Here is a 23,826-nt window from a genome sequence, read left to right on the forward strand (position 1 = left end):
AATGGGCAATATAAGCCATTATAGTGAGTACGCATCCACACTTTGGAAATACCAGAAATAACATAGTAGACCATACGGGGACTTTTGGCATACTCTTTTTTCAACAAACTATGCTTTGAGACACACTTATTGTAATCTTACATACTATTTAGGATGGATAGTATGACCATTGGGACGCGGGGAATATTTCTCAAAATTGAAGATTGTAAAAAATTACCTTCGCTCCACAATGAATTAGGAACGGTTCAATGGACTTGCTTTTCAACTTTAACAGGGAACCTGGCCTACCCAGCAGATTTCTTATGATGCAGTTATTGAAGACTTTGCTTAAAAAAAACAAAGAAACAAAAGCAGAAAAGTGCCTCTCTGTGAGGTCATGGCCATGATAACATGCTTAATAAAGGAATAAGACATGGTCCAGATGACCTTTCATTCTTTAGATAATATATTTTACCTTATTTAAAGTTTAAGTAATATAGGCCCGGTTTCACAGACAGGGCTTAGACTAAACCTGGATTAGGCCTTAGTTCAAATTAGGGCATTTACATTTTTATAAACGTGCCTTGGTAAAAAAAAATAAAAAAATCCTTATTGGTGTGAATCTTGCACAACATTGGCTCCAGCATAAATTTTCTAAACTCAAAATGTATAACCGGCCCTGTTTCCACTACGTCAATCGATTTGAATTAAGGATGATCAGGTGCTTCAAGTCCCTGTTGGTCCTGACCCATCTTCTTGTCTGTCACACGTGGTCAATGACATCCTCCAACAATATGGATCATCAGATATGCCAGACAAATTGTGGCGGAGTGGCTGACATTCTCCATGCAGCGCACTAACACCTTATCTGAGGAAATAAAAACAAAGACACTCAAAACAAATTCACAGATGTCATGTTAGGATAAATAATAGATAATAAATGTGTATGTGTGTGTGTCCGCTCTTACTCTTACTCAGTGGATGATTTCTGAAGCTGGTGGGAATAAGTCCTTGCTGATTTCAAACCTATGTTCTCCATTGCCAGCACACCATAGTAAATGATGTTCATGTCTTGGTAATATTTTGCTGTTGTGTCGACCTTTCCTTGTAGACATTACTGGTATGCTTCTGATAGTGACAGAAAAACAACTGCATTGTGTTTTGATTCCTGTTCATAGGATTGCATTATTACTCTCACATGGTTTGGTATTACATGTCATATACAGTATGTTGTAGATGTACTCATTTCCTATGAAGACATTGGGCCAGACCTTAGTGACAGGTGTCCAGTGCACTCTACATTTGCATATGAGATGCTTCAGTTTGAAAATGCTTTGAGGGAAATGGTTTAGTAAGACTAAAAGCTCTGTAGTCACTTGATTGTTGACATTCACCTGGTGGGCTGGTGTTCTCAGTGGTTACAGAAGCAGTCACTGCCACTGCTGCCCCCTGCTGGCTCACTCAGACCTTCAGACACCATCTTCTTCTCTGAGATGCTGCTGTTGATGTCAAACTTAAGCTACACATTTCTAATGTAGTCATAATGTCTTTGGTACTGTCAGATGTTGTTGTCAAACTGTAGGCCTATCTGATAATGTCAGATGTACAGTTGTAAAACTGTTTCTGATACACACACTGTGCATCTACACGCTGAATATATGGACTGTCGTCTGTAGTGTTCATAGACGGTGTTGGGTGTAATGCAATACATATTCAGATATCTAAGTAACTAGTAAAGTAAGGCATTACTTTTTTACATTTACAACAAAATATCTGAGTTACTTACTTGATTTGATTGTTATTATAGTTCTAGACTAAATGTGAGCAGGCATTTACTCATCTCACTTGCACAAAAACAGATTCGGTATTCCTCAAAATAAAAACAGTGAAATGCAAACTCAGAATATTACGCAAACCAGCAATAAAATGTTCATTTACACAAATATAGGCTACTTTATGTATTTCATCTCACTTTATTAACCAATGTCTTGGCTGCTGTCCTTTCATGATCCAATTCAACCATAGCAATAAGCAAAAATGACTTTAGTTAAACATCACATTTGTGTTTCATTTTTTTGGTTTTATTGCTTAAGTAACAGTTGAACTTTCTTCTCCTACGTCGTATTCTCCTGCAGTCCAGTAGCTATGGCAGCACAGCTGAAAGGTTTGTTTGAGCAGCGCCCTCTCTACTGTTTTAGGGAGTAACGCAATATTGTAACGCGTTACTTTTTAAAAGTAACTTTCCCCAACAGTGTCTTGCTCAGATTCAGAATCGCGTTACTGCTCGGCGATTCTCTTTCTCAGATTATCACTGAACTCCAAAGATTCTACAAGAGCGCTGTTCGATGATGTAGCAAGTGATGTTTCTTGTAGTTAGAACCAGAATGCTTACGAGCAGCAGACCTAGTTAGGCCTATTGTCGATTCTCTAATGATCTCAGTAACCAGACGTAGTACTGAAGGGAAATAAAATTGAGCGGAAGTACGCAGGAGGGCGGATCGAGCCCTCACAACCCCGAGGATTCACTTTCACACTGTTGCTAAAAATATTCTACATTGCACACCTTTCATATCACAGTCCTGTAAAGATGACAGAATTTACTCACATTTGCTGTCCTGCGGCAAACCATTTGCGTTTTAGACCAAACATATATGGTGACTGCGTGCGACCTGGACCGCATCAGTGAATTTTACTAAATAAAATGACCCTGTCATAAGAATTGCGCGATAACTTCATTATTTATTTTTCCATCTTAATCATTTCAGTGCTCTTTTGTGGGGTTTTACGCATGCGCAGTAAGGTGAATTTAGCGTTTCAGGCGTTTTTCAAGTTTCTCATCCACACTGAAACGTCCGAAAACGCTAGTGTGGACGCAGAGCGTTTATAAACGAAAACGCCGTTTTCAAATGTATCCGGATTAATGTAGGCCTAAAAGACATGGACCGGAAGCATTGCGACCGGTTTTACAGAATACGGAATTTTGTTGCACATAACCAGACAGGTTTATACCTATGGTTTATACCCGCTTGTGTATAGACTATCCACAGCCTCGCGTTCGTTCGCGACTAAAATATGGCGTCTACCATGAATAACGTATGCTGCAAGTGCAAATAAATCAATACCCATGTAATTGCTCTAAAGAAAGATGAAAATTTGCCTGTTTAGGACCACAAACAAAAAAATCTTTATTTTCTTATCACAAGATACATTAAAGGATACAGAGACACTGGAATATTAAAAAAAAAGTTTGAGTTGTGAGTTGAAAGAAACATTGATTTGACAAAACTGAAATCCTTCACACCCTTGAATCAAACCCTAAAATCAACCAGTCTTCCCTCCCCAACTCTTTCCCATTATGGAGATCAATGTTAACATGTATTTTTTTCTTTTTTTCTTCACGCTTTGCCAAAATATTGTAGGGTCACAAACCCCCTTCATAAAAAACTGGTGACACTTAAAAGGGGACAGGTTAACATTTATTTGTGTCTTTAGTGTGCAGTGCACGCTCCATTTGTTTAAGAAACATTACAAAACCCCTAATGGGGGGAACAATTTACAATGAAATTTTGTGTTGATGAACCTCATCAAGCCAGGAAATCTGCCAAAATGCCCAACCGTTCAGCTAAAAAAAAAAAAAAAGAAAAAAAAAAAGAAATGACAAGAAAAAAGCTTAATCATAAGGCGGAAATATGCATCAATATTACCCTATAGTTGAGCCATGACAAGGAAAACTCAAAACAGCTTTTCTATCTCTCACTGGATCAAGTTTACAAAAAAAAAAAAAAAAATCATAAGGGGGGAGGGGGGTATGAATCAACATCAGCCTATATCGAGTCATTGCTAGAAAAACTCAAAAACATCTTTTCCCTCTCTCATTATCTACAATTGCTATAATTAGCTTCCCAGTAGCCCACAAACCAATTATAACACAAATGCTAGTGCCTTAACATGTTTGGAAAAAGAGCAGAAGTGGAACACAAATATTTATGGCTTTGTTCAAGTCGTTTATGGAAAAAGCTCAATTATTGAGGTACAAAACAGGCCAAACTGACTGCAACATCCAACCTCCTATTAGAGACCACCTCAAACCTAGATTCGCCTTACATTCATGAACACCTTCAACACTTTACTGAAACCCGAAGCCTTTCTAAATCATCAAAAATGTGTTTTCATTCTAAGACGAGCTTTTCAGCTAGAATCCTACAAGACCTTCAAATATCACTGACTGGAGTAACTACACTGTAGGATTTTGGGATCCGTAATCACAGTAAACAATCTTGTCTGAAAAACCAGGTCGCTATCAATAAACACCAGCCCGACTGCAGATCCGTTGTATAGCGAGTAATACTTTTGCTGTAATGCCTTCCATCTTTTCACAATCCAGCTAGGCCTGAAAGGCTGAAATAAAAGGAGCCGCGCAATCATTTATTTGTCTATTTAGCATGAAAAAGGGTGATTTTTGTTTTTAACAAGCGACCTAAGAAATGAAGAAAATGATGGTAAAAAGACCACATACTCCCTCACACATTTAAATCCCACTTTCCATACACACAAGAATCAAACTCTCGAAAAATCGTGTTAATATTTATACAAATAACGACAGAACTGGAGAAAAATAAAGTGTGCTTTAACACCATCTTAGAATGAACATGATCCACTTTAAATTACACAGTTAAAAGAATTTGCAATTAAAAAAAAAAAGCAACGGGACAGCAGGGCATCGAACCCTTAGACTTTAACACTGGGAGTAAAACGCTATGAATTCTGGTGTATGCTGGTGTAAGAGTATGCGGTACGTCATTTTCCCGTGAGCGTGGTTGTGCATGTGTGATTCTGGGGGGACAACAGAAGATGAGGAATGAAGAACAGCTGATGATTGGTGGGTTTAACATGCTCTGGCAATGGATGTGGTCTAATGGAACATCGCTCAGTCCTCCAACACAATTGGCTCACTGGTGCTGGAAGGTAAGATGGGTACGGGAAGTGGCCGGGGTGGTACGGGAAGTTTGACTCTGACCGGAAGGTGTGGTTTTCTGGCCGCCCGCCTCATTTCTGCCTGAGTGAGGTGTTTCCTCAGGGCTCTGTGAAACACACACTTGGAATTAGTCCCAGGTAAAAGCAAAACATGACATTAAGATGTTTTTGAAACATACCTGGTGTCTTTCGTAGCCACAAACACCACAGGATTTGGAGCATCTCCTTGACTGACCTTCTGCCTCTTAATGACTGACTGGTTGGCTGCTCTCATTCCCGATGCGAACGGCCTTCCGTTGGTGGAGAAAGAATGACCTCCAGCCTGTAGCCAATGAGAGCGCTTAGATCTATGTACACTGTTTTCTACGTGCGAGAAGGTTCATGTATATTTGGAAGGAATACTCACGTTGTCGAAGGGCCTCTTGCCCAGTAGGGCGGATGCGCTTCGAGGCTGGTTGACCTGGTTACGGTTGATTGGTGTTGGAGCACCTCGAGGTGCTTTGAGTTTCAAAGGAGCTTGAATAGCTAAAGAAAAGAGCACAATAACCCTTAATATTCAAACATGAAGTCAAAAGTAAAAAAAAAAAAAAATTCAAGAAACACTGTGCCAAACAATTTTCAATTTTCCCACCATTAAAGGGTTAGTTCACCCAAAAATGAAAATTCTGTCATCAGTTACTCACCCTCATGTCATTCCAAACAACAAAGACTTTCATACATTTTCGAAACACAAATGAAATAATCTGACTGATTTCTGTCCCTCCATTGACAGCTATGCAACTACTATCAATTTGATGCTTCAAAAAGTTCATAAAGAGATAGTAAAACTAATCCATATGAACTGAGCAGTTCACTCAGAATTTTCTGAAGAGACTCGATCGCTTTATATGATGAACAGACTGAATTTAGGCTTTTATTCACATACAGATAGATGAATAGAACTTCAACTGTACTTGATGCGCGAGAACAAAACTTGCTGAAGCTCAAACGTGCTGCGTAACACGAGAATGAACCTCATTGGTTCTCGCACGTCAAGTGAACATGCTTGAGCTTCGGTTTACCACAACTGATGTGTGAGTTGATCAATGTTTATATTTAAATAACAGCCTAAATTCAGTCTGTTCATCATATTAAGCGATCGAGTCTCTTAAGAAAATTTGGACTAAACCGCTCGATTCATATGGATTAGTTTTTCGATCTGTTTATGAACTTTTTGAAGCGTTAATTTGGTAGTTGCGTAGCTGTCAATGGAGGGACAGAAAGCATTAAAATATATTCATTTGTGTTCCAATAATGAATGCAAGTCTTACGGGTTTGACATGAGGGTGAGTAATTGATGACAATTTTCATTTTTGGGGGAACTAACCCTTTAAAGGTGATGCGTGTAATCTAATTTGATAAAACAACGCTTTTATATCACTATTATGGTTTTGATGTAATGCTAAAGCCATACCCAATTCTTTAACTATATTGATGAGGGACGGTCGAGGAATAGTGCGGTTCTTCATAGCACTCTTTGCTGCTTTAGGAAGTCTTATCATACCTAAAAGAGAAAAAGAGGCAGTCAAAAAGAATCTGGAGATAAAAGCAATAAACCTTTTTTTAAAATCCCCCGATGAAGAAAACAACAACAACAAATGTTTACTCACACTCTGCTTTGACAGCATTGGAGTTAATGGAAGCGTAGGGGCGCCGGGCTGCTCGGCGGGACTGCAGGATGTCCTGGCACACCCGACGGGCGATTCGAGTGAGTTTGGTGGTCTGCAGGATGAAGGTCTGCCGATTTTTAGCCAGAAGTTTGGCTCTTCCTGCACTGCTGGTGAACGGGGACATGCCCTGTACCTCCTGGCGGGTCATGTGACCACGTGGAGCTGCATCCTATTGGAAAGATACATCATGCTCATCGTTTGGTTTGGTAATTTTCTGTTTTCCATTTAGTATTTAAAACAAACAGTCTCTTTAAAATGTTTGGCCTGAAATAAACTAGCCAGCAAGATGATCAATGAAACTTACAAGATATTTCCACTTTTGATTTTTGTAAGCATTAAACCCTAATATTTTTAAAATACAGTAATCACTGTCAATAGGTGCATGAAGGAAAAAGACAGGATTCACGTACTGAGCCAGTTCTTGTGGCGCCCTCTAGTTGAGTGGGGGTCTTAAGACCGCCATACTTCTTCCAGTAAATCCAACAGGAGGCACAGAGTCTGCACTGCATGTTGGGAGGGCCCCATGCATACCACTGCTGAGACTGGGCAGCTGGAGGAGTAACAAGCACAATTGATGAATGCACTCATTTTAATATACAGGATGTTTGAGCTTGTATCTAAATAGAAGCCATGGATGTGTACAGTGACTTGAGTTCACTCACTATGGCAGCTTTCACAACTGAGGCCTTTCTGGTAGCCTGTGGCACCATTTATGCCAGGTTTATTTCCAGGTGCCATGATCTGATTGGGGTTGGGCTTGGTGCTGAAGGAGAAAACAAACGTTTAGATTCTCAAAAAGCAGATACAAACATACTACAGGAAAGAGTCTGATAAGTTGATGGTTTCATACAGCAAATTTTTTTTTTTTTATATATATATATATATATATATATATATATATATATATACCAGAATATGTAACATAAATAGCTACTTTTCATGCTATGCTAATGTTATGTTCAACAATAATACATTCATACTTTTATTCAGCAAGAATGCATTAAATTAAGTGAAGACTTCTACATTGTTACAAAGAAAAATCTTTTGAACTTTCTATTCATCAAATAATCCTGAAAAAAAAAAAAAAGTATCACAGTTTTTACATAAATATTAAGCAGCACAATATTTTTTTTAATATTGATAATAATAAGAAATATTTCATGAGCACCAAATCATCATTTTAGAATGACTTCAGAAGGATCATGTGACACTGAAGACTGGAGTAATGATGCTGAAAATTCAGCTTTGCATCACAGGAATAAATTGCATTTAAAAAAATATTAAAACAAAATCATTATTTTACATTTATTTCACAGTATTTTTGAACGCAGCCTAGATGAGCATAAGATACTTATTTCAAAACATTACAGACTCCAGACTCTTCAATGGTAATTCTCTCTCTAAATTACATGGGATTTGTGCATTTATTCATGAAAAAGAATACTAACGATTTGTGCCATATATTTGGAAAGTGCCCTTTATGTTCAGAAGTGCAGTGACACTAAATACTCACTAGGTGGGGATGTACACCTGCTTCAGCTTGCTGTCAGCCTCTGCTGCCTTTAGTCTTTTCTGGTGGGTAAAACAATTAACTTGATTCAGATACACATTCATATGCATGAAGAAAAGCTTGATTTTAAAAGCATGCAAAGCTTCTTACCTGCTGAATGTAACGGTCAGTAGTCTTCCACATGTAGTAGAATTGGACCACGCTAGCTAATGACTTCCAGGGCAACTGCAGTTCAACAACAAATGTACATTAAAATCATTTGAACTCATTTGAACAAATAGTGCAGTTTGTATATTTGAGAGCAAATGGTCAATTATGGTGTTGTAAACTCACAAAGTCTTGGCGAATGTCATTGAAGTCTTTGCCGTATTTCTCCAGAGCCTCCTCGAACAGCATGGCTTCTGAAGCGCTCCACTCCTCCATCTCGTCCCTGCACAGCACCGGGCCACCCTGCGGCACCAGCGTGGACATGGCCTTGGCCAGGTCGTAGCCGTTCTTCTGCAGAGTGTCCATGGCGTGGAACTACGGACAGACAGGACAGTGTGAATCAATATCAGATGTAGGTTTTTCACTGTACCAAAATGTCAGTAGTCGGTACTAATACCAGAAATATTTCAAGGTTCTCTGTACCAATTTCGGTACCAGGGCAAAAACGGCTGAATTAAGTACTTTAAAAATAATTGTCTTGTCTTGTTTTTCGTCAGTTGGTTATCACAGTCAATCATCGCAGTCTCCGATTCAATCGCGCATTTAAAGGGTCATTGTTCCGGTTTAAAAAGAAAAGTTGAACCAATGTCATGAAAAGAAAAAACTAAACTTGTTTTGAGATTGTGAATGGGGAACAAAGCAAGAGAAGAGCCTCCCTTTATAATCTCTGAAGTTCAAGCTCACTGAATTATGCACTCTCGTGAAAACTCCCATAATTATAATAAAAAAAGAAGTCTTAATTGTACAATAAATCTTTTATTTACATAAGGTTATTATAACCAACAAAGTGTTAACATTGTGCGTTTTCAGCGTTGTTTAGCGGATTCTAACTAACTTACTGAATAGCACCTCTGATTGGCCACTGCATTCACACGCTCAACAGATATGACTGTGACTCATTATTACAATGCTCAACACTGGTAAAAACACACAATAAATAGAAACTTCTGACGTTTAGAGAGCGCTCAAACAAACACAAACAAGAGCATTTGAAAGCATGTACCGAATATACCCGGTACACGTTTTTCATAGTACCGGTATGTTCTGAAAACCCTACAGTGTGAGAGAATGAATGAGGAATGCACTTTTATGAGTCGTTAAGGAAGAGAGTGATTGAATGCATCCGTTCTCTCACCAGTGTGATGTCTCTAGATGCAGCCGCTGCGCTCATGTGCAGACTGGGTTGGCGGATTGAACTGCTGCAGTCTAGTGCACGTGCAAATGTACCAACAGCCCTAAAATGAACATAAAACAATTCAAATCATGCAACTGCACAATAACTTTTTAAAGAAGCAAAAAATGACTTGGTTAAAAAAAAAAAAAAAGAAAGGAGGGAAATACTAACCGTGCCACTACCAGGAATTGGTCTATCTGCGGATCCTTCAGCTGGTTATCAGGATCCCAAACCTTTGTCTCAAGCTTCTCCTGCACTCGACTGTCTAATTCAACTGATGAGATGGAAAACATTGAATTAGACATTCAACATCCAACAATAAACTTTTCCTAAAATGTGTTCTGAAAATATCAAGGACTTGATGTATTAATACAATATTGCAATAAGAATCGCGTCCAAGTTTTCAACATCAAAAGGACCATGTTTTAGTAATACCAAGGCGGAGAGACATTTAAAACCTTCTGACCTTCAGCCAGTTTGTCAGGGATCTCTGCCTGGTATTTGGATCCCACTCTGATCTCCCCTTGGTCAGCCAGCAGGGTCTTCTGCACCGGGTCGAACACCAGAGAGTAGAAGAAACAGTCCTGCAGAACAGACACACACATTAGACAACACAAACACTTGATGCACTTGCCTCATTTTAATCCAACAAAAGGTGCTCACTTTGATGTAAAAAAGAGAAAACATCAAGAAGAAGAAAAAAAATTACCATTGAAAAGTTTGGGATCAGTGAAAGACTTTACATACTTTATCATCACTGAAACATTAAATTGATCAAAAGTGAAAGAAAACATTTAGAATGTTATAAAATATTTCCTATTCATTTAATAATCCTAAATGTATCAGTTTCCACAAAAATATTAAGCAACACCTGTTTTTTACATTAATAACGTTGTTTCTTGAGCACCAAATCAGCATTAGAATGATTTCTGTAGGATCATGTGACACTGCTGAAAAATCAGCTTTTTGTTTACAACCCAAAAGGTTGTGAAAATATATAAATTATTTTTGTAATAAACAGCAAAAAGGTGAAAACATGACAGACCTTTTGACTAGGGATGTTCATTTTAGGTTTTTTTCCCAAACGACAAACGAAGCTCCTTAACCGATCATTAACCATTAACAGACAAGATTGTTAAATTAGAATGGATATGTGTCTGTGACACATTAAAAAAAAAAAAAAAAAAAAATAATTTCCAGGAGGGATTTAGGTTTACATGCGCAAATAGAAGCATAAACAACAGAATATGAGGATTCACACATCGTCACATCACGCAGATGCAGCGCTTAGAATGAAACAGTATATAAAAGGAATAAATATGCAAACGCAAAATATATTTCAGTTACTTAATTAAAGGTAGGGTGGGCAATTTTAGAGAGGCTAGCAATACCAAGCTAGCTTTGAAAGCAATAATTAACGTGAGCAGGTGCGCAGAGGTATGGAAGTACATACACTAACAGGCAGGACATCGTATCATTGCATTCGGACCGAATTAAATTGCTTATTTAGATAGTTTTAATCGGTCGAAAATTCTTACTGTCGGTTAACCAGCTAATTATGAGCATGCCTACTTTTGACAGATTTTGTGAGTCACTCTAACAGGGTTGTCATGTTTTGGCCGGTCTCTAAACTATGGCTTGTGGTAGCTTTGTGACACTCCATGAGAAACTACACAGTGAGTGCTCTTGTACTGCAGGTGGACACTTACCTCTCTCTCTAAGTAGCCAGTTAAAACATCAGTCTCATTCAAAAGTGTGACGTTGCATTTTCCTCTGCATAAAAACAATAATACACGGTATAAACAGGACTATCAATACAAATCAAATACCTTACATATGGAGCCCGAGTCTGGGTTCTGACGGGATCATATGATTCAATCCTGAGATGTTTGTGTCTGTAAACGGCGTGAGTGTATTTACCGTATGTGCGTGGCCGGTAGAGACTCAAACTGTCGAGACAGGAACAGTTCTCTGTGCTTAAGCTGGTGTTTCTGCTGTTCTGAGGTTGAAGGCTGCTTGGACTCCTCTTCAAAGTCTCCTAAAATACACACACACACAAACATGAGTGTGATGCTAATGGCCTCAATTAGGTCTGATGTGAACCAGCTCCCTTTCAGAACACACACAGAGACCAAATCTTAAATTTACACATCACTTCAGGTTATTAGTAATGGTTGAAATCAATTTCACACTCGTTCAGAAACAAGTAAATTGAATATCCTTCATGAGATCTGTTGACTTATAAGGGAAGCAAACCATTATAATTGCAGGTCAACTAAAAATGACTTGAATGCATTTTAAAAACATTTCTTTTGACACAGATTTACAATGGTGATAGAGATATTTCTTAAATAGACACTCGTATTAAGATGAGGAGACCTGGCAGGACTTTATCAGACGATCTGACCAGACTCCACCCCTGCACGGAGCCAAAGGAAACCCTGTCAATGAAAAGGGCGGGATATCAGACCACACCCCTTTCCATTAACCCCTCCTGCCACCCCGGTGGCCCTGCCCCCTCCTTTCTCTCCCCTTGGCCAATGCGTCCCTGCCAGCTTTACTGGGAAACCCTGTGCAACAAACCTGAGGCGCCCATCCCCCCATTGAGCAACAACCCCCCCCATGCACAAGTACGCATTTAAAAAAAAAAAAAATGCCACAAGCTCTCTTTCACACACACACACACACACACACATACATATAAGCAGACAAGCGCTCAAGACACATACGACAAATCCATCATACACGCACAGCCTCAGAGCCAAATGCACGCGCACACATACATGCATTTAATAACACTTTCACTCTTTGACAAAGACACTAGCCAGACAGTGTTAACCTAGTGTTAACCCTTTGAGCGCCATGGCCCGGTGGGTCCCATGAAGGCTCTTTTGTTCCAAGAGCACAGGGCGGATGGCAGCTGAGGATAAGCACAGAGGAGCCCATTCAGGAGGGGTGGGGTGGGGGGGGAGGAGGAAGATGGGCAGAAGGTAGAGAGACGAGGTGGTGATGTAAATGAGAGCCCTGATCTTGTGTAACAGGGCAGTAGACGGCCACAACATAAAGAGGAGGATTCGTTCAGTATTAAACGGGCAGCCAAGCAGACGCTGACCTCTCATGACCGCAAAGGATTTGAACACTAACTGCCCATGTCAATGCAATAACCTTCTCGACCCAAACTTGACCCTACTCTGGAATGGATAGGTTAATGCACTGCACTGACATAATAACAACTGGTTTACGGCAGTTCACGTTCACTGAATTTACATAAAAATGAACCACTGCAGCATGCATGTAGTTGAGATGAAGCATCTTTATCAAACATGTGGGATGCCTGCAGCTGTGATATAATTAATGTACATTTAGGGATGTGCAAAAGTAGATATTAGCAGCGTCTCATTTCGAAGGCTGTATCCTCCCGAGGGCGTATTTGTCGCCCGCATACGTCACTGAGGCGGCTTCATTTCAGCAAACTGACAACTACAGACCTTATCAGATGCTTTTCACAGAGTGCACTTGCATAGGACGTGATAGTGTTCAAAAACCACCAGACAGAGAGTAACAGAGGGCATCAGTTTCCATACATTTTCAGATGTTGAGTTTACTAATGAGCATTCGCACCACTCATTGTGCGATGCGTTGGCCAAAGCCCTGTAGATTTGACCTGTATGTGTGCATAGACTAACAATAGCATGAAATGAATCCAAGAGCACAAGTCATTTCAATAGGGCAACTGACAGTTACTCAACAAAATAGAAGGATAAATATCGATAACCTTTTTTTTTTTGCACAAAACCACCAGTCCTCTAACCAATGGATGTGCTGATAACCCTTCTGCTAAGTCTTTCTGTTTCTGTTGGGTGACTAGTTAACCATCTTGTCCATCCCTAAATATAATGGAAGTGATCTAGTTTTTTTTTTTTTGCCTGTATAGATTGGTGTCCTTCTGCTAAGTCCTTCTGTTTTCGACTTGTTGGCATGTACACCTGCAGAACTCCACAGAAACCTCCACAGATTTCTGAAGAACAGAAATGCAAGTCATTTTAAAATTCTACAAATGCACTGCCCCTTTGTCTGTCCAATTAGTGAATGAGTAAATATGCTGTCTAATCGATTACACCCTCAATCATCAATACAAGAGTGTAGTACACTAAGCTCCACTAAGAATTTTTTGCCATATTTAAAGTAGGCATGAAATGGAAATTGCAATAATCTTGTCTTCCTTGTTGTGACGTATATCTGAGTGAAATGGAGAGGGAAAGAAAATGTAAGGTGGGACTTGATTTTGTCCATTGGGAACTGACTGGATCACTGTCGTTTGCTAATTGCAGCAATCTCATGCGAGTGAAAGGTAGCCATTATTGTCGCGATTCACGCTGGTGCACTTCAGAAAAAGAAAGGGATAGTCGATTTTGATTTCATGGTGACATTATAGGTCATAAAATTGTAAAGTAGTATGGTCAACAAAATTCATAGGAAGATCAGGGATTTAGGGATTTGCTTCTCCATTCAGATTGAAGACATAAAATTCATGGCTATATAATATGCAAGTCTGACTTAGTTTATACATTGGATTGATCCTCTTTGGTGCCTTAAAATCGGCTCCCAGCGTGCCCGTCAAAGCTGTAAGTCCTGGTTGGTGTTTCAATACAAATAGTACATCTACATAGTGACACTTTATCTTAAGTGTGAAGACGAGACGTGAACTCAAGAGAAGACTGAAACAGTTGGGTACTCACTTGCATTGCTATCGGCCAAAGTGTTGAGGTTGGCAGATATATCTCTCCGCCTGAAGAGACAGACCACCTTGGCTTCTACATTTCCATTGGCAGTCTTGATGAGACAAGCAGCAAGAAACAGTGTGAGAAAGACTAAATACAAAAAGAACATACACAGCCATTTTCTCTACAATGTGTGAAATAAGTACCTCAAATGCTATTCACGTCATGGACTTGTAAAAACCCATAGTTAGTATATTTTTAGAGGGAACTACTTTCATCAAGTCAAAGTGAGACTGAATCACACTGCCTATGATTTTACAAGAAACTGCATCAATATTTAAGCACTAAAGCAAAAGGTTGTGAGTCCTGTTAATAACTACATTTCTACTCATTTACCAGCACTGAAAATGAACCACTCCATATGGAAATCTTACTCAATGCAACGTGGTGTGGGTTAGCGTTGTGAATATTCAAGACAAAACTGAATTCTGACTAACATATACATATTGAACAAAGACACCACTTCCATTAGTTTACCCATCCTGCTGAGCTTCACAGCCCTTCAAAATGAGGTTACATAAAAGTGTTTTTAATCCCTGCTCCAGGAAACAGGCCTGTGTCATTCTCAGCATTATATAAGTCTCTTATGGCTGGGTCTTCATCTCAAACAGCCCAGCGTGCATCGGCAGACAACAGCATGATGGCTGAGCATTAGCAATGCACAACAGAGGGGAGCAGGTGACAGAGACAGTCTGTTACGCTGTCGTGAGTGACAATGCATTAGCGGAGGGCTGGCATATGCCAATCATCCATGTACAGTGTAATGTTCACATGCACATGCCGATTGATGATGTATGATTGGCAGACATCAAAAGCCCCAACCAATCAGAGTCAGTCTGACTCGAGTCTAGGCTAAGTCATGCTGGTCAAAAATAGCTTAAGGCCAAATGAAAGCAAACAGAAACAACAAAAACCGACATGCATCAATGAAAAGGAAGCAAAAGCAGTGGCCTATTTTTTTCTTTAAGATTACGTTAAGTGATTAGATGGAACATGTTCCAAAACTCACCTTGTTGAGTTCTTCTATTCGGCGGATCAGATACGGGTTACTGGAGGAGTTTTCAAAATACACATAATCTGCAGTAGACAAAAGAAACCATCTGTAAGTGACACATCACTGAGTTTAATTTCTTAAAGACATGTACACACACACACACACACACACATATATATACACATATCAGATTCCAAAAGTTTTCAAATACTTCGCAATTAGACTATAGTTACTTTTTTTTATTGATTACAGAATTACATTTTTCATAATTACATTATTCACACAATGGCAATAAAATAAACCATTCAGAATTTGATTGTCACTAATCCTTTTTCAGGTTTTAAAATTTCCTTTCTAAAAATACATCGCTTATATACATTCAAAAAGTCTTCTAGTTTTGTGAAATTGCACACACAGACCAGCCACTAGTCAGGTGGCTATAATTACATGGAACATTGAAAGGCCACAAAGGATTTCACAACCGATTTCACAACTTCATTTCACTTTTAAGCGTTTTCTCAAGCTCCTGACGAACATTAAATATTATTTGAATTATCACTCAGCAAGTCATTTAACAATGTATTGCTATGTCTTTGGGAGGTCTTTTGTCTTTTAAACACATATAATTTCAAAATTATTTATTTATTTTATTTTTAAATGATGATTTATTTAATCATTAGCTTTTCATTAAACTCACAAACCCCCTGCATTTACACCTACAGAAACCCTGACGTAATGTTTAATGCACTTATATTTTCTTTCTCCTTTGTGTCGTCATATTAATATGGTACAAGATTATCCTATTAAGTTCAACGTGATAAACGAGTTAGGTCAAAAGTAATTCAAAAGTAGTGTAATGTGTAATGAATTACGTTACAATTTTTTTTCCATGTAATTTGAAATTAGGAAACGACTACAATTTGTGATTGATCTACCCAGCAGTGACTACGTATGTGCATATATTAGGAATGCTAATGATTAATCAAAGATCGATTAATTGTCGACAATAATTTAATTGATAAAACTCATCATTAGAGTGCATAGTTTTGACACACGAGGAAAAGCGAGCGTGCCGTACAGTTACATATTTTAAATGTATTCATGTCTTCAAGCCATGCAATGGATTAGGTAGGCTAGCCATTTATTTTGAAACATAATTAACTAAGGGTCCCAAAACACTCCAAACAAGTGATTTTACTGAACATAAGAAATACTTGCATGTGTAAATGCCAAAATCAAAGTACACAGAATAAAAATCAAGTAATAAGATCCTGGCCCGCATTTCCTAAAAGCATCGCCACCAATGGTCTCCACGATCATCTCACCTCACAAAGCTTTTGAGAAACGCAGCCCTGGTTGATGAGTGAATCCAGCACAGGTGTGCGCTCCTATTCTATGGTGCACGGTAAATTAAAACCTGTCAATCTGAACGATCAAACATTTCAAGCGATCAAATCAAACCAATCCAAGCGCGCTCCAGCTGTAAACAGTGTCTGATTGGTCTCTACACATCTGCCATACCCACCCACCACACACAAACAAACAAAAGAAATGGCACAAATCATCATGTGTAGTGTTTACCCATGCATCAGCGGCGCTTTTTTATAGTTTGGTCTCTAACTGAAACAAATATGCCTGTTGTATTCGCTAGTTGAGACCGTTTCAATGATATCTATCAATCTATCAAGTCTATCTGTTAATGTATGATGATTTGACAGATCACATTTTTATATAAAGTAGGCCCTAGTTTATTTTTTAGAGCACATAAATGAAAAGTTAAGAAAAATTTAAAGCACTTGTTCTAGCCAAACTTCTAAGATTTAAAACGACACCTAGCCTATTTTATGTTGGTTAAGCAAGTGGTTGATAACTTATTAGTACTCGTTTGAGACCTGTCAATGATCGAAATTGACAGAAATGCCCATCCCTATTTCAGACTCAAATGTTGAATGACAAAATAACCTTATAAAATTCATACACTATACGGTGGGGAACATAATACATAAGCACATAGCATAGTGTATACTAGTGCGTCGGACAAAACTTAACTTTCAGTGCCCGTTAGATTGTAGCTAATGTGACCCAAATGGAAAAATAGGAGAAAGGAGCGTGACAATTAAATATCCAATATCGACCAATATTGATAAAAAAAAAGAAGAAAGAAAAGTCTATAATATCAGTAAAGTAATGTGGTTCCAATATGTTGTGCATTCTTCCAACTCCAACGAACAGGAACAACTGTTATTCACAAAGTTCTACACAACCCTTTTCATAGATGTAATATTCTAGTTGATTTGAATAATGCTTTCATCTACCAACAGGAAAGTAGTCTATTCAAATCTAAAGACTTGGGGAAAAATGCAGATTCCATAACTAAACACATTAACAATCCAATAATTTGCTTTTTTTTTTTTTTTTTTTGTGCAAGAGATCCATAATCATACAGAAAGTGGCATGAGCAATGGTATGGGTCAATATTGAGAGCACATCCGATGAGGCACGGTCAACAGCCTGTACACTGAACACATCACTTCGGTTATGCAATCACTCTCTCTCTCTCTCTTCTGGTCCGAGTTGGTCAGCTCTGGACGTTTTGGTAGACGTTGATCTTTGATCAGACTAACGCTTTCTTTTCTCGCCTCTCTACTCAGCCATGTTCTTAAGCTGTGCCACAAGGGATAAATCAAAATGGAGGTCTCTCTCCCAAGTTCATGAGCTTCATCAATCAGAGAGACTGAGCCACATGGATCAATAATTTCCCTTAAGGAGAAACAGGGTCTAGCCATCTGCTCTTCAAGCAGGGATATGTTGTTTTGTTAGCTCATGGCATCTGGTATTCAGAGACACCTAAATATCCACTGAGGCTTGGAGATACTGACATGGACAAAAATAGTATACAAGTAAACCTATCGGTGAAAAGCACAATTTCTGCGTTTACTAGCATTACTAAAACAGAATATCAAAAATGATGGTTTTCAAACAGGTTTCCTGAACAATCCCCCTGCTCTGCCATTGGTCAGAGAAACCGATCCAGTCCCGTTTTAAACTCACAACATCTGCTAAACCAGTGTTATTGCACGGCTCTGTGGAACGCTTGATTCTGATTGGTCAATCGCACTGAAAACAGATAACACAGGCTCATCCGGGTTACTGAATTCAGCAGCGCTATACGCTTGCTAGGAATGTTTTTTCCTCGTGGAAGTTTTGCGTTCGGTGAGCTAATAAAATATTTAGTCTCGGATCAATATTTCATGTCTAATTATTTAATTATGTGGCAAGTAGCCGTGTAATAAGCGGGGTAATGTACATCCAAGCAGGTTGTTAACGCAGAATAAACCCCTTCAGGCTGACGCAAGTCCTGATCACCCTGTCTGGGTTTATTCTGCGATAACAACCATACGTTATCGCTTACTTGATGACCTGGGCTGGTGAAGATGCTGAAAAAAAATGTATCAGGTTTTTAAGTATTTACACATTTTGAGGTGAAAAATTTAAACTTACAAATTGCTTACTTGGTTGTCGCTAGGGCTGGATAAAAACAAGAAATTAAGTCAATCGAGATCTTCATTTGAACATTTCAAGATCTGTCCTGCGAATGGATAGTGAACATTCCTGTTTCCAAATATTTTACTGAATTTGGAGTCAATCTCTCTAGTGTAAACTAAGTGTTCATTTCAATTCAGCATTTGTATGCATCTCTTTTGTTATCATTAATATGCATTGCATTTATTGTCATTGCATTCCTTTAGCTCAAACAGTAGAGCATATAGTGCCAGCAACGTCAAGGTCTTGGGTTCAATTTCCTGGGAATGCATGAATGATCAAATGTACAACTTGAATGCGATGTCAGTCGCTTTGGATAAAAGCATCTGCTCTAGTATCAAAATTGGCCATTCAAAAACTCCATTCTGCTTGACCACTAGTGTAAAGCATCGGAAAAAAAAAAAGCGAACTAAATGAAGTCACTGTGTTGTTTGATATGATAAAAATATCTGTCTGGCAGTATGCGCTCGTATAGAGCAGGATCCTTATTTACCAGACCACACAATGTCACCTGATATATGCATTTGCCCACATGCACATGACCAGGATTTTCTCCCTGCATCGCTACACAAGTATCCTCTTTGCATCTTTATTAGAAGTCTCAATTAACACCCCATGATAAACAATGAAAGCTTCACTGAACCAAAACCGTCTCAATTATAGTCCTGGTTTGAAACACTTCAATTCTCTCTCGCCGAGCCTGAAAAAACAGAGCAGTTGCATCTTGCCTTGTTTGAACTTAATGCACCACAAAGGAGGAGAGGAATCCCTTATCCTTCAGCATGCTTACTGCTACAGTAACATTCGCTAGTTAACAACAGTGTGCCATGTTTGCATAATAGGAGAGCGACATTCAAACCAAGAGTTCAGAGGCACGAGTGTCCCGGACAAAGATGATATAAACATGGATCCTAGTGGTCAAACAATATGGATCTCTCAAAGCCCAATGTCAATAAACATATCTCCATTCACATTACATATATTCATTTGTTGTCAGATGCTTTTATGCAAAGCGACTTACAAATGAGGAATACAACGAATCAATGATATCTAGACACCAGTGTCCGAGAAGGTCGTTAGGTATACAACGCCAGTATGTGCATTCAAATTATTGACCGTAAAGGACTTTAGAAATTCATGATTATTTTACACATTTAAAATGCACTAAAAAGACTGATTAGAATTAGAAACTATCCATTGACAAGGCTGTTGGTAGATTATAAAGTTGCAATGTGCCAGAAGTACCGTTTGTGAAGTACATCCAAGAAAAAAGGATTAGCCTAACTAAAATGAAATGATGGTTGATGATTGGACGGAGGCAGATTTGAATGCGAGTTTGCAGTTGATTGTAATAAAGGGGCGGGGTTTAAACTGACTAAATGATTGGAGAAGTCTGTCGTTTCACTGAAGGTTTTCATTACATATTTTATATAAGACATAACATTTTCATTAAAAAATTACGAGTAAAAATAAAACATGCACAGATTAATCGTTCACAATAAGATCAATAACGTGCATTTAGAAAATAGGAATTTCTTTTCATGCAGACTTTAAACACTTTTGGATATCGGCCAATCAGACGGAGTTATTGTCAGATGCCGACTTTCTCAAAATGGCCAAATATCAATTGATAATTCAGTCTGGCCAATATATCAGTGTATCACTATTCAGCAGATATTGGCTGATCTGTTGTTCTATCACTATGAAGCTTAAAGACTAAAACACGCTCTGATCAGATGGGTGAAATAAAGAGCATTGGGACTATGAGCATTTAAGTCACAAAGCTTCAGATTCACAGCGCTGAAAAGGGGATGCAAGGGCTTGGGGCCAGAATATAAGGTCAAGTTCAATGACCTTAACACAGTATACCTGACTGTGTAAGCCTCCTAAAACACTAGCAAACACACAGTAAAATGCATTGAAGTAAATGGAGATCTTTTTATGAAATCCAAGAGCTTTCTGTCCCTCCATTGACAGTCTACTCAAACACCACTTTGACGCTTCAAAAAGTTCACGAAGAGACTAATCCGTATGAATCGAGCGGTTTAGTCCACATTTTCTGAAGAGACTCAATCGCTTTATATGATGAACAGACTAAATTTAGGCTTTCATTCACACATAAACATCAATCAACACACACATCAGTTGTGGTAAACGGAAGCTCAAGCATGTTTCGCTTGACGTGCGAGAACCAATGAGGTTCATTCTCGTGTAACTCAGCACGTTTGAGCTTCTGCATGAACCAGTTTTATCGTGCATCAAGTTCATCATGTTCAGTTGAGCTTCTGTTTATGTTCTCTGATCAATGTATGCGAATAAATGCCTAAATTAAATCTGTTCATCATATAAAGCGATCGAGTCTCTTAAGAAAAATTGGACTAAATCGCTCAATTCACATGGATTAGTTTTACGATCTCTTTATGCACTTTTTGAAGCGTCATTGTGGTAGTTGCGTAGCTGTCAATGGAGGAACAGAAAGCTCTCAGATTTCATTAAAAATATCATAATTTGTGTTCTAACATGAATGAATGGCGAGTAATTAATGACAGAATTTTCGTTTTTGGGTGAACTGTCCCTTTAATTGTATAAAACATTTTTAAATGACTGATGTTGTGAGCAGATGCAGACTTTGCCTTCCTCTGAACCCAGTCTTGATAAACTCTAATACATTTTGACAAGCGTGTAATAACGGAGTTTTTCTTCCAGAACTTCCCATCAAACCCTGCTTGATCAAACTGCAACTGCAATAAAGCATCAATCAGCAGCATCTGCTAAAGCAACACAGCCTGATTGTCGTGACCTATTTACAGTCGATTCCCGGATTTAAGAAAATAAAAGCACTATAATGCACAAGTCCAGTCAATGACGGTAACGCGCATGCAATATTATTAGAAGGTAACGTTGAAATGCATTTCAATAAACAGTGAGGAGGAGCATCTCTGACAATAGATGACAGCATACAGTAGAGATGACAATGGGTATATATTGCATACTGAAAACTGTAGCTGGATTTACTAATGCAACTATGCTATATCAGCTCAAATCGCATAAGCATCTTCTGCACGTGCATGATCATAGAAATAATTCGCGATCCATAAATGCACTTATATACTGAACTATTCGTTTAGCGAGAAATTTTTTTTCTCACGAACACCAAATTTAGGTTCAAGTTGAAAATGTCTAAATTTCCCCCTGATATCAGTATGAACAATTATTTGACTTCGTCTCTTTTCAAACAGGAAACAAAACCGAAAGTCCTTGCATCCCGTGCTGTGAGACTCCCATATAATTCAGCTGTCAGAAGTTTGACAGAATGGCACGGTTCAGGCAACGTGTACGACAAAAACTTGAATGAAAGTCTTGAAAAAGTGAGTAAAAACCATCATAAGTTGATCAACTAACGGACGGGTTTCCTCATAATTAGCTCATTTGCGGCGGCTAATTAATTAAATCAAAACTACGAAAGAGTTTGCGACCCAATGCAAGTTTTTATATCCAAGTAAATTTAAAAGTGACCTTTAATACATATATAAATAAATAAATAAAATTGAGTTAACCCAAAAGCCGCCGTAACGAAACTAGCCTAGCTCGCTTAGCAACGGGATTCCGCTCATTGTAACTAAGGCGGAAACAGCCGCTCGCGCTAATGCTAATGCTAACCCCCGCGAGCCTGCTGCTAGTGTTAGCCTCAACAATAATACTCACCTCCAACTCGGTACATGTTGGCCGCCATTCTCTCACTCTCCTAAACAAACACAATAATCACGGATTCCCTCGTCGTGTAGACAAAACGTGTATCCAAAACTGGTGCTGGTTCTTTTGATCCTCGCGTGTGCTGGCGTACTTCCCCCCGTCGCGAGACAAAGCCGGGACCCGGCACGGCGCTGCCGCTCTGGCGGGTAAAAGTTTAAAGTTTCCGCTACAATGTTTCTCCGGATGGTAAAAAAATCGCGTCTTTGTTTCGGCGCTGCGATAAAACTCCCATCGAAGCCCCTCTCAGACATTCACACTTCACACGAGCCCTTGATAGCCAGCCTATCTCTCTCTTTCTCTCTCTCTCACTCCACTCTTCCTCCCATCCTCCGCTCCCTGCTTCATCCTCCTCTTCTTCACCTCCGCTCTGTTTCACACACACATACACGAGCGCGCGCGCACCCCTTCTCCAACGTCATCTTCGGAAGCTAACGTCATTTAGAATTCGGCAAACTCCTGTAAGACAGAAACTTGAGCTCCCGCTTTTTTTAAATGTAATGTTTCCAAGAAGCACATTGGGGAACATTTGGGGCACCAAGCTAATGTGGCGAGACTTGTATCACTTTATATATCAAATCGATTATCATTGATTTATTATTATTATTACGAATTTTATGTACACGAATTCATATGTATGAACGACACATACTGTTACAGCAGTAGTTAAAATAATATAAGGGTATCAAAATACTATATAAACACTATATACACTTTTCAGATCTAAAAAATATATATAGGGCTTAAATGGAAAACATCATAAACAGTGTAAAGGTGAGTTACAATAAATTACACACACAGAATATATATATATATATATTTTTTTTCATACAAATACCCCTGCAATCACTCTTTACTTTCTAGCAATAAACAAGAATAACATTTATTTTTGCGTAGTTATTAATTCTATTAATGGATCTGAGGAAGAAACACACTGACATCTATAAAAGGTTCAATACATTAAGTTTATACTGAAAATGTATTTTTCTAGATTTTATGCACACATTTGTTTGTATGCTATAGCAAGTCGCTCAAACTACAGCAATGTTCATCTGAGAACATAAGGCAGAATCAGGATAGGAGTGAAAACTGGTGCAATACTTCCCTCTATTGATTTACAGGCGCCATCACAGTCTCACATTAAAGAAAAACTCTTTGCTAGGTGGCGTTGCGTGATACTAAACCTCTATTTCACTTCTGGAATC

The 23,826-nt window shown here is 38.7% G+C and overlaps 1 protein-coding gene across 2 annotated transcripts; it reads right to left on the minus strand.

Annotated features, from left to right (window-relative positions):
- Positions 1 to 4,355: 4,355 nt before the first annotated feature.
- On the minus strand, positions 4,356 to 23,038 carry mta2 (metastasis associated 1 family, member 2). 2 transcript variants are annotated; one of them, XM_084404102.1, is made up of 18 exons: positions 22,577 to 23,038; positions 15,344 to 15,411; positions 14,293 to 14,386; positions 11,474 to 11,591; positions 11,263 to 11,326; positions 10,020 to 10,137; positions 9,725 to 9,827; positions 9,515 to 9,614; positions 8,506 to 8,694; positions 8,323 to 8,397; positions 8,176 to 8,234; positions 7,325 to 7,425; positions 7,073 to 7,212; positions 6,603 to 6,831; positions 6,407 to 6,496; positions 5,360 to 5,478; positions 5,189 to 5,275; positions 4,356 to 5,060 (listed from the first exon to the last, which is right to left on the minus strand). In XM_084404102.1, exons 1-18 carry the CDS (start codon positions 22,602 to 22,604, stop codon positions 4,929 to 4,931), a joined length of 1,914 nt encoding a protein of 637 aa, XP_084260228.1. In that variant the 5' UTR covers positions 22,605 to 23,038; the 3' UTR covers positions 4,356 to 4,928. The 2 variants fall into 2 exon arrangements, with proteins under 2 accessions (XP_084260228.1, XP_084260227.1); XM_084404101.1 differs by having other exon boundaries at positions 5,133 to 5,275.
- Positions 23,039 to 23,826: the final 788 nt, after the last annotated feature.

Source organism: Rutilus rutilus (assembly GCF_951802725.1).
Source record: "Rutilus rutilus genome assembly, chromosome: 3".
Taxonomy (NCBI): domain Eukaryota; kingdom Metazoa; phylum Chordata; class Actinopteri; order Cypriniformes; family Leuciscidae; genus Rutilus; species Rutilus rutilus.